Here is a 12281-nt window from a genome sequence, read left to right as displayed (position 1 = left end):
ACAGCACTGCAGCCTAGACACTATAATTTAAGGTACTGGTCTTTACAGCTTTGATCAGAAAACTTCTGTTTAAAGGCAACTCACCTGTTTTTTGTTGTAATCTTTTAAAGCAGTTTCAAAGCCTTCCTCAAGACGCTCAAAAGCAATTCCCACATCTGTGGTCCACCATATGTGAGTGCCAGTCAAAGCCACTTGTGCAGGGTAATCAAACAACCACTGATCTCTTGATTTCTCTTCATATGCAGCCACTGCTTCCATGATTTCTTGGTGCACTGTGGTTTGCATCGTCTCCTCCAGATTACGCAGCCAACATTCAGCCTAGTACCGTAGCATGATGCATCTTTGTTAGGAGTTTAACTTATTTCTTTTCTATACTATAAATTGCTGAGTTCTGACAGCTGGCGACCAAGGACTTATAACAGCAATAGTTTATTCAGCACTTCAGGGTGTCCGGGGGTGGCATTGCAGGTACGGCAGATGGGACTGGTGGCAGGACAGGATGGACAGTTAATCCTTGAACCCCAAACAAGGTCATTCATTTTCTTTTGGCACTAGCATCTGGTATTCCATGGCAGTGCATGGGTACTGACTGCTGCTTGATGGGAACTACCAGTGCGCCTGGTGGGCATTGCCAGCTTAGTCCTCGACCATCCAGGAGCTTCAACGGCCTTCAAGTCCCTGGCATGGTCATCACATCTGGTCTCCATTAGTGAAGATCAGTCGTGATTCTTGCCATTCTCACACTAAGACCATGAGTCTGAAGATCCTGAGAGCTGAAAGAGTCTGGCATCAAATGGGCTATCCATATGTAAATATTACTTTAAATATGCTAATCAACCTTACACCCAGTTTGCGCCATTGGAAAGGGTCAATTGCAAACTGTTTGGTGCCGGGCACAAGAAACAATTTTTAGGCTTGTACCCTATTTTCCAGGATCAGTGCGATCCATGCCAGGCACAGCAAGTTCAGAAAATCACCTCCCAGATGGGGATAATCAAGAGGCTGGATTTTGAGGAGCACATAAACTCAGAGGGATGAAGCTGGGGGAGATTCAATGGATAGAGAGGAGAAAGGCTATGGATGGATTTAAAAACAACAATGGGAATTCAATTCAATTTACAACACATTGTTCTTTAACTTATGCTGACAGCTGGTGTCAAAGTGAAATGGTTTGATGGGTTAACTCTCAGAAGCAAAATAAATTGCTGTCAGATGGTAATTAACTTAGAAACACGATTCAAAGAAATTTTCCATTTGACCAATGTGACTTCCTTTTTAGGGGAAGCACAATTGATACTTTGTTATTTAATGGTAGATTTTCGAGAGAACCCACTTAATCAATTCATCGTTTTGCAGATTATTGTATGACTACTTGCATATAACACTTTTTTTCTGTAAAAAGCTAATGTCAAGCTAGATCACAGCATTCAGGGTTTTCAAGAATGCAAATAAGCAAACAATAACTTACTTGTCCTTCACAGTAACAGGATGATGAAAGTTGTACATATTCTCCTTCTCTGCTGTACATTCCCACTGCTTTACACGTATCACCATCCTTGTCATTGTTTTCAAATTTTAAATCAGCTAAATTATCAAATAGCTTAAGCAAATGCTTTGTCACCTGTTTAGAGAGATGATAAATACATTTTCAAAGTAAAGCATATTCATTCTTTAAGATTTTATTTTATTCCCCCCACTTAGAGAATCTTACAACAACTTGTATTAATATAGTGCCTTCAACATGACAAAATATCCCAAGACACTTCACAAGAGCATTATAAACATAAATATAACACCAAGCAATGTAAAGTGTTCAGCCAGATGACCAAAAGCTGGAGTAGAGATAGGTTTTAAGGATTGTCTTAAAGAAGGGATGATGTGGATGTGCCGGCATTGGACTGGGGTAAACACAGTAAAAAGTCTGACAACACCAGTTTTTAGACTAAAACCTGGTGTTGTCAGACTTTTTACTTAAAGAAGGGAAGCAGGGATGAGAGGTTTATGGAGGGAATGCCAAAACTGAGGGACTTGGCAACTGAAGCCACAAATGGTGGAGTGATTGAAATTGGGGATAATCAAGAGGCTGGATTTTGAGGAGCACATAAACTCAGAGGGATGAAGCTGGGGGAGATTCAATGGATAGAGAGGAGAAAGGCTATGGATGGATTTAAAAACAACAATGGGAATTATAAATTAAAGACATTGCTTTATTTGGAGCCCATGCAGTCCACTGAGCACAGGACTGATGGGTGAATGGGACTTGTGCAAGATAGAACATAAGCAGTAGAATTTTGGATGATTTCAAGTTTAAGGAGGGTTGAATGTGGGAGACTGGCCAGGAGTATGATAAAATAATCAAGTTTGTAGATAACAGAGGCATGTGCGGGTAATTGAGCAGCAGAGGAGCTGTTGCAGGGCACATACAGGCAATGCTATGAAGTGGAAACAGGCAGCCTAAAGGATGGCACGGATATGTGGTTGAAAGCTTACCTTGGGGTCAAATATGACACCAACATTGTGAGTAATGTTCAGTCTCAGACAGTTGTCAGGGAGAGGAATGGAGTAAGCAGCAAGGGAGCAGAGTTTGCGGCAGGAACCAGCCTTCACCATATTTAGTTGAAGAAAATTGCTGCTCATCCAGTACTAGATGTCAGATAAGCAATCTGATAACTAAGAGACCATAGCAGGGTCGACAGAAGAGGCGGTTAGCCAGATGTTGTCTGTCAATGAATATCTTTAACCTTTCAGTATGATCAATTTGGATGGAGATTGTGTACTTGGTGACTGTTTTTGTGCTCTCAGAGACTGCATGTTTAACCAATTCCCCCGGTGGCATGAGGCCAACGGCACTCTGGGACCAAGATGGTGTGCTGCTTGTTGTAATGAATGATGTGCAAGGCGTTGGAGGCGATGCTCTTGAAAATGTCAGCCCTGAAGGAGTTCATGACATTCATGGCCTTGGGCAAGGTCTGGGTGGAAGGATGCACCTGGTACACACGAATGGAGTAGCTCTGCTTACAGGTTTTCCTCCAATTTTTGGGCAGTTCCTTGGTCAGCCACTGTTTGAATTCCCACAGCCGCCAGCTCAAGTATCCTGCTTCACTTCAACTAATCAACACTGCATTCTTTGGCAATTACATTATTAGTCTAACTGCATGGGTTAAAGACAGGTGACTATAAATGGTTTATCTATAAATGGGCACAGCTGGATATGGGGAAGAAGGTTGATACTCTGCTGAGCTGGTATGAGAATAAATTTGTTAAGGTAAAAGACAAACTTTGAACTTATTTCTTCACCTTTAACCATTATTGGAATTAATGTCGTCATGAACTCATGGAAACTGAATTTTTTTTGAATGATGTTAGCAAGGGGCAGTGTGTAAGTGAGAAATGGAAAGAGTCTAAGGATAGAACTGGGGGACACCAGAGCTAACTGTGTGGGAATGAGAAAAGAATGCATTGATGAGGATGAATCTTTGGCTACATTTAGACAAATAAAAATGGAACGAGACAGTTCCACACAGCAATACAATGGTTAAGAGCTAGAGGAGGCTGGTGTGATCAACTGTCTCAGGCTGCCGATAAGATGGACAAAAAGGGATATTTTGCCTCTGTCACAATGATTTAGGATGTCATTTGTGACTTTAATAAGAGCCATTTTGGTCCTATGGCAGGGGGGAAAAAATAAATTGGATGGATTCAAACATGGAGTTCTGTGAAAGGTTGACACAAATTCAAGGACTTAGGAGAGGAAAGCGAGATTCTCAACCACATACAAATCAGGGCATAGGTAAACAACATGCCACAACCCCTTGTGTCAGTAGCATTCAAACTAGATATAAACTAGCAATCTGCATGAGTGACTGACTTTATAATTTCCTTTTTCCCTGAGGAAACCCCAAGCATCTAAATGGCATAAACAGCATGACTGAATCCTAGAAATCCACTACTTCACTATAGCAAAGAATGTTAAATATCCAAAATGTTCAAAGTATTCCAGAAAGGGAATTTAATCTGTATTATTATAATATTTAGATTCTATCATTAATAAACAGAATATACAAACCAGAATAAGAAAAGCAAAGAGATAAGCAGAGATTAAACAAAAGATTAATTTATCCCACACAGGAAGCTGAGATGGTGGCGTAGTGATGTTACTGGACTAGTAATCCAGAGACCCAAACTAATGCTTGCAACGCAGGTTAAAATTTCACCAACATGGCTGATGGAATTTGAATTTAATTAATAAAGCTGTAATTATAAATCAAGTCTCAGTATCTGTGACCATGAAATTATCATCAATTATCATTAAAATCAATCTGGTTCACTCATGCCATTTAAGAATGGAAATCTGCTGTTCTTAGATGGTACTACAAGTGGCTCCAGACACACATGAATGTTGTTAACTCTTAAATTCCCTCTGAAATGGCCTAGCAAGCTACTCAGTTGAAGGACAAAAAAGGATGGGCAACAAATGTTGGACTTGCCAGCAATACCTACATCCCAAGAAATAATAAACTTTAAAAAAATGGTGATTTATACATTAATTCTAGGAAGAATGCCTATTTAATACTAGAAAGCATATTCATGCTTCACAGAACGCAGAAAAATCACACCACTAAAATGCTGATAAAGTTATTTGACAGGGATTATAAAGGAAGAAGTCCATAAAGATCCTAGATTTAATCTCCAGTCTATGATGAGATAACAATGGCAATAGGGCACTAGAATTTTCTTAGTACTCCTTGAATTGAGGAGCAAAATCAGCCAGGTTACCAGCTCCTGGACACCGTACAGTGAGCTATGTTGAAAGTAACTTATAGACATCAAATAAGAACAGGATCAGGACTCAATGTATGTGCAGGGATTTTTGCAGTCAGGAAGATTTTAAAAAAGGTCCTGTGCCCATTTTTGATGGACCCAACTATTTCCAGTTGGGGAGAGGGACAGATCATGACTCACATAGGTGGGAAACCCAAACTTAATACTGCCATTTGAACTCAGCTGAACTTGCTAAGTTCAAACAGACCACATTTGGCTTTTGCAAGAGCCTTAACCTACAGCATGGCGGTCACGAATTTATGCAGTAGACATGAACGCTTTTGAAGGGTGGATATGGTCTATATAACTATCGTGATCTTTAAGTTTTTAAATCTCCCACGCTTTAGACTTGTAAAGAACAGACTGCATTTGTCAGTGAGAGTCTGATGGATTGCTTTGATTGACAGGGCATAAGTTAGAAAGAAGTCACCATAACTAGTTCATTCAATTTCAATAGAGCTTTGTTAACATTTCCCCTAGGGCTATCATTTTGTCATTATGAATGCTTGGCTGAGTTTCTAAACTTACCATAATCTGAGTAGGGGTTATGACTTCACAGTTTTATCGACAGTTTAAATAGTCTATTAAATAATTATCTGTCTTTGATGTGGGGTCTGAATAGAAGTTTGTTTGTCTAAGATATTAACCACTTGAGGAGATTTAAAAGTTTAGACTGGGTTTTTTGAATGGAAATATTTGAAGTTTATTTATTTTCATCTCCACATAGTGAATACTGGACGAGTGGCTATGGAGCTCCATGGAGAGTATAAGGGGCCATGAAGGTGGAATGGATGATGAGAATTAGCTTTGGGTTGGAATGGGAGGGTAAGGGCCATAGGCCCTAACATTTCTAAAATTACGACAAAGTCCCAGAGAGCCAAATGGACCTTACATTCAACCTGCCTAAGTATTTGCCTGCTCCTGTGGCCACCAATGCTCTGCTTCCAGAATGTGCAGACAAAACTCCATCCTACACCCGCCTGGTACTCTCACTTTGCACAGCAAAATTCATGCATTTCAGGCTACTCTATTCAGGTAGGTCTGGTGAGTCAGGAAATTTTCTAACTCTAGGTACTTGCCTAGGTAGGCAAACTTCAGCCTTATAGCTCTCAAGTAACCAGACTGATGACGCCCATTGTTCACGTATAAACTTTGGCCACATAGAAGAGATACTGCCCTGCAACCCAACATCAACGCCCCCACCTCCCACAATAGAGTGAATACTTTGATGAGAAGATGAAATTGCCCAAGAAAGTTAGAAGTGACAGAAGATCAGTAAAACTTTTAATCATGTTTTTAAAAATCTGGGCATGTTTAGCATTTCCATTCAATTGATATGCTACATAATTTAGCAAATTTTATAGGCTGCAATAAGTGTTCCATTATGTTTGGCATTGTCAGTGACAACCATAAATGGATATCAGGGTCAGAATTTTACTGCAGCATGATGGTTGGCAGTGTGTCAGGAACCCAATTGTTTTGATACTAGACTTTGCCATGAATGATTAACACAACCGCAGGATTATCATTCCACTTCTGGGCTTATTGACCAATGACAGAGTATAGGCATCGTCTAGTCAGGATGACTTACGGGATATCTTATAAAAACATGAAAACTAAAATTCCACACATCAGTTGAACACTGAGGGAGTGGAAATCTTTCCAACTATTGAACAGTCCAGGTTGATCTAAAGGGATCTTGATTGCCACATTTTGCAGCCAATGACTCCCTGTGGAATCTAACCACAGTAGCTAATCTGAGAACTCATATCAGACTTGCCTCATTAATGTCAAAAGTAGACAACAGCAGTTGCCTTGGAAAACATGACATCGGAGAGCTGGAAACTATAGTCGTAGGCAGCAAACTGTGAAATGCAGGAGCTATCACTGGCAGATTCCTGGAAGGAACTAAAGGCATGGAAATTTAGGTATGTGATGGCCGTAGCAGCTGTTGGCAATGCAAGCCCACCTGGCCCTCTTGGAAAAAGGCCTTGTTCCAGGAGACTGCAGATTTCAACAAAATTTCTGCTTTGATAGGCTAAGCTTTCTGGAGCACAGTTGTTCCTTCATATTAAGGAAGCTGGCAGAACAAGTCCTGTGAGCACAAAGCTTTCACAATGGCAAGGTAGCATCTATATAGCTCAACTAGTTAAAGCCTTCCAGTCTGTCAGTTTCACTGATTGATTAGATCAGGCTGTACTCTCACCTTGTTGACACTGGTAAGGTCCACACATCAAGAAAACTGTTCACTGGCTGTTAAAGCCAGAATACAGATGGAATTAAATATTTACATTAGTTAAATGACTGACTTGAGAGCTCCTTGGGGGTTTACTGTTTGCATCCAAACACACCTCTGTTAAATCTAAAAGGGTGAGATCATGTTGGGTTTCTGACACAGACCACTTTCTGGGGTTTTAACACAGCCCCAGCCATACTTGAATATGCCCTATCCACTTAGATAGTTAGAATTCTGCCCACATACTTCAATTAATTGGTTAAGAATGTTGATTGCCCAGTATTTAGTTAAACAACAATATGAAAGTCTCCTGGAGCAGCCCAGCCTTTGTGTCAGATTTGAATCCCACTCCAGGATATGACAGCCATGGAGGATGTGTTCATGATGCAGTCAAACAGGTTGATTAATCAGAGAATCCTTCCAACGCACCCTATGGCAGGTGGTAAGAGCAAGAGAGACTCCTGGTCAGCCATGTTTGATGTGGATTGGTGCCCTTCAAGCTGGATGTAGTCTCTGCTTTGAGGCTAACCTTTTCCAAAATAACAAGCTAAGGAAATTAGACACAAGGATGAGGCAGACTAAGCACAAAGTGTCTCTAGACTTAGGAAGTACAATAATGTGAGCCAGAAATCATCACAATGGAATCCTTGCTGTGTATACTAAATTTTATTATCTCTTCTTACTAAAGTAAGTAAGGGGAGGCTTCTTATAAACCAACAAACTAGACTATTTAAATTAGTGAACAGGGACAGTTTCTTATGGAATACATCCATTTCTTAATGCTCTTCAATCTCTGTATCCTTGCCACTAACACAGGCTTAGCCCATTTGCAATGTAGCTACCCTGTAGCCAACTCACACTAGCCTTGCTCAGCTATAGGTTGTATGCATTCACAACTATAGTGCAAGTCTCATAGGTCTGAGTAATTAGAGATCGAGCTCTCTCGAGGTCTCTCTCTGCTTTAGGTGAAGCATAGAGACAAAGGGGAGGAAGAAGGGTGGGAAACAACAACTATCCATTGACCCTATGGTGTCTGGCCCCTTTAAGGGACGAGCTTCTGAAGGAGTTACATGACCTGGGCTCATCAATCGGGAACTGAGTTGGGGCTTCACTCCAATTTTTCTGAGCTTGAATTGAATGTGCATCACCCTGTTCATTAATAAGCATCTACAATTTGTTCTAACTGAGAGAGCCGAGTTTCTCTCTACATTTGGCAACTAGGTAAAAGCAAGTGTGTTACAAGATCACTGGCACAGAATCCGGCCCAACTGAAGTCAAGCTTGCAAAGTAGAACAGAGCTACAGAAATGCCTGTATTTGGTAGAGTGACCCCTCTGATACCATTGCTGAAGAGGGGTGGCAGTACTTTGAGCAATTAGAATATTTCCTCAAAGCAAATGAAATAGAAAGGAGGGAAAGGAGGAGGCAATATTAAGCATGTGTGGAATGCAAATCTATTAGCTGAACCATTGCAGAACTTCCCAAACATGCCTGAAGTAAGCTTATTTGGTACAAAGGCATAACCACCTGAAATTTTAAAATTTCAATTCCACAGGGAGAACCACAGAGGAGATTGCAACCTACATATCAAGCCTTAGGTAGATTCTGGAGTACCATGATTTTGGGACAACACTAAATGCCAAGCTGAGAGATTGACTGTCTATGGAGTAAATGATGAGACTAAACAGAGGCGGCTGGTGGCAGAAACAGAGATTAATTTTAAAAAGGTGCTGGAAATAGCGTTAAAAATGAAGAGCTCTAAGAAGAGTGTCTTGGAACTTCAGTGTGCAGTATGGCATGGTCCACCAGTTAGGCCAGGAAGCTACAGGTAGCAGTGGTGCCAAAAATGAAGACACCAGCTTAAACCAAGAAACATATACAGCAGCTGATAGAATTAGAAGATTCAGGAGAATGAATCAACAGTCTAGGATCATTACAGAGTGTTACAGGTATGGGGGAAATCATGCTCCAGAGATTTGCAAGTTCAAGGATGCAGAGTGCTTTGCATGCCACAGGAAGGCCATCTGAGACACATGCAAAAGTAAATAGAGCCTGCCTAGTAGCAGCAGAGTGAGCAGCTCGAGCTAGTACATAATGTGGAAGATTTTCCTGGGGATGAGCAGATCAGCTTGATATTAACTAATATAAAAGCAGACAAGGTAGCATCCATACAGTGTTGCTATTAGTAAATAGTAGACCACTGAGAATGGAATTAGACACAGGAACCTCTGTTACAGTAGTAGTGGAGCAGACACTACAGATATCTGCAAGAAGGGATCCAGCCTTTGAATGGAAGAATGCCACAACATGAGTGGCAACCTACATAGGGGAAGGATGTTATATATTTAAGTGGTTGCAGATTGCTTTAAGATCTAAACACATGATTTGATAGTGATGTCATGAGATTGTTGCAGAGGCTGCTGTTTTACTTTCAGCTTGTACTTTGTAAAGGCAAGACATCCAAGAATAAAACTGATTGTTCTTAATTTGAATCTATGTGCACACAGTCTTTTCTGTTAAAGCCCACAACCCTTAACAGAGTTAGGGAATTGCAAAAAGAGAACTAGTGACAAGTTGGGACTTTGTTTTGTCAAGAACATCGAGAAAAGATCCAAAATAGAAGAAAACAAGTATATGAGGCATTTCACTAATGCTTAAGTGAAATGCCTCACACACTGGGAGATCTTGATTTGAATCTTAGCTTTGGCTGAAATCTGTGTTCGTTCTTTTCCATACTACAAGTTATGAATCTCAAACGGTGTGGTAACCAGTGTCAAAGTCACCCACTGACAGAAAAATTGGGGAATAAACAGCTCAAATTGTATTTTTTAACCATCCAGAACAAGCAGACTATTTAATTTTCAACCGTCATTGTAAGACTAGAGGGTGAGTATAAAATCAACAAGGCTCCTAGATGGGAATGATAATAAATCTCCCCTTCACAAATAAATGGACTGCGCTCTCATCAGTAGTCTTTCACAATATTGATTAATTTTCAATAGGATGGAATTAGTTTATAGTTAAGAATAGGAATGGCGGCAATGATGAATTATACTCATAGATGATGAAATCTATAATGTATTACATTTTCTGCATGATTTTCATGTCTTATTTGGTCTGTAATACATAGAAATTCCTGACTTAATCTCCATTAACACAGTCACAGGCTTCAACCATCATAACATACTCCTTGAGCTTAACCACTATTATTGTACTGCCTCCCCGTCGAGTTGATTAGGTACTTTTTCATTTCTCCTCCCCTTCATTGTGGTCCGATGACCAACACTTTCAACTAACATTCTCTGCTTCAGGTTTCTTGCAATTTCCACCATTGCCAGCTTACTACATATTCATTCTCAGCCACCAATGCTTCCCAGCTCAGCCATTTTGGCCATCATTGTTATCTTGCCCATTCCTCTGCCTGTATCCTCCACGTAATGTTTCTGTTTCAGCACCTCTGTCTCTATCATTGTTCACCCAGTCCCCAGCTAAACCAAAGACTCTTCATTCTTATTGGTGATCTCCATCACTCAGAAAAATGCATTCATAGAAATTCATTCTGAAGACCTATCCTGACATCATTCCCCAACACAGCTATTCCATAATAACATTTTCTCAGTCCTGAGGAATGTCCTTTACTTCACTGCAAAGTGATGAAAATATGTCTTTGGATACGAGACCATATGAGGAAAATATATCAATATATCTTAAACATTTATCTATGCCAAACTCAAGATGAGTATAGTGTCTATGAAGATCACTGGATAAAGATCTCTGAAGTTCCTGCACGCGAAATCTGTTTCAAACTCTATTTATAACTGGTGCTTCACTGTCATGTAAAATAGACTAATAACTTCTACTACTCACAACATACATATTGCCATTCAATGTTGGGAAGCTCGTTATAATAAATTATTATGTCATTATTGGGCACATACACTAATGGTTAATATTGTCTAAGCACATATTGTGCTTAGACAATACTAACACTGCAGCAACTAAGTACTTTCTGTATCTTGCCTTCACTAAAACTAACCTTGCAACAGGAATCATTTCCTCTACACAGACCCCTATGAGCTTATGCCAGTTATTCCCAAGCTACTGTGGTCCACACTGCTCTGAGGGGAAAATCCAATGGTTTATTTGAGTCACAGCTATGGCCATAAGGGAATGGTTTATTCAACAAATGAAACAGAATGTTTAAGTTTATCTGAGTGAAGCACAAGTATTGTGTAGTTATGTTCAAATGTGATTGATCTGCAGCACCTTATGAATTGAACTGTTAGTTAAATTCATAAGGTCATCGTGACCGTGTCAACAATATAGGCAGTGATTTTCTCTGACATCAGCAAAGGTAAATGTCAGACGGGAAAAGCAGCATTGAGGGTGCTAGTGGCAATGGCAACTTCTTCCATCATAAAATGCAAGACTTTGAAGAAGCAGACACAGGTATTCCATAATATATTGCTGACCTGCAGCTTTTGATTCACCCATTCCACTAGCAACTCAGCAAATTGATGACCTAGCTGCGATTGTTAATGGCTGGCCCGGTGTACAGCCAGCACACCAGGAGGTAATTTTCACCCAGCTTAACTGCCTTGCATCAAGTGACCCTCAAGCTCGCACCCCCTAGCATTACCTTGGCATGTCCTCCTCCCCCCTCCCCCAGTGCTCAACTCCAAACTCCCCTAGGAATATTGCTCACCAGGTGCATGGCTTCTGAGACCAGTAATGTTTCGTGCCATTCTGACAACACGTTACCATGAATACGTTATTTGACATGGGGGCACGATTCTGGCGTATGAGCCCAATAATGACATGCTAATTTGTTATAATGAGCTGAGCTTCCCAACATTGAATGGCAGGAAACACAGCCTGCTGTCATGGGGTGGGGATGATCGTTTCCAGTCTTTACGTCAATGTGACATGTGACTTTGGCCTTCTCACGATAATTTTCACTCTCGTCATCAATTCTGTCCGACACAAACAGGAGCAGAAAATCCCAGTCTTATATTTTTCAAATGTATGAATTTCTTTGGAACCTCTGAAAATTTTTGGCCAAGGCAAATAAGTTCTGCAATTGATAAGAAACAAAAGCATTACATATGAAAGTTATTTATAACAGTTTGGTATAGAGCTGATGGGCAATTTAATTTTCTATCATAAGAAGCTAGATAAACTTAATTACTCTGTTTCTTTTATTCTTTCAAAACATGAGAGTGTTG

The 12281-nt window shown here is 40.3% G+C and overlaps 1 protein-coding gene across 1 annotated transcript in view; it reads right to left on the bottom strand.

Moving 5' to 3' along the window:
- Nucleotides 1-12281, bottom strand: part of dnah9l (dynein, axonemal, heavy polypeptide 9 like) — a 443144-nt gene that overhangs the window by 323716 nt on the left and 107147 nt on the right. The window contains exons 28-29 of the mRNA XM_080198977.1: nt 1469-1621; nt 85-318 (exon numbers count right to left, since the gene is read on the bottom strand). Of these exons, the coding sequence (XP_080055103.1) occupies nt 85-318; nt 1469-1621 (387 nt within the window). The remainder of the gene's footprint in view (nt 1-84; nt 319-1468; nt 1622-12281) is intronic.

This window comes from Carcharhinus amblyrhynchos, chromosome 11, assembly GCF_965287045.1.
Source record: "Carcharhinus amblyrhynchos chromosome 11, sCarAmb.v2.hapA, whole genome shotgun sequence".
Classification (NCBI taxonomy): domain Eukaryota; kingdom Metazoa; phylum Chordata; class Chondrichthyes; order Carcharhiniformes; family Carcharhinidae; genus Carcharhinus; species Carcharhinus amblyrhynchos.
Note: the sequence above shows the minus strand (reverse complement) of the source record. Positions and strands in the feature narration are given on the sequence as shown.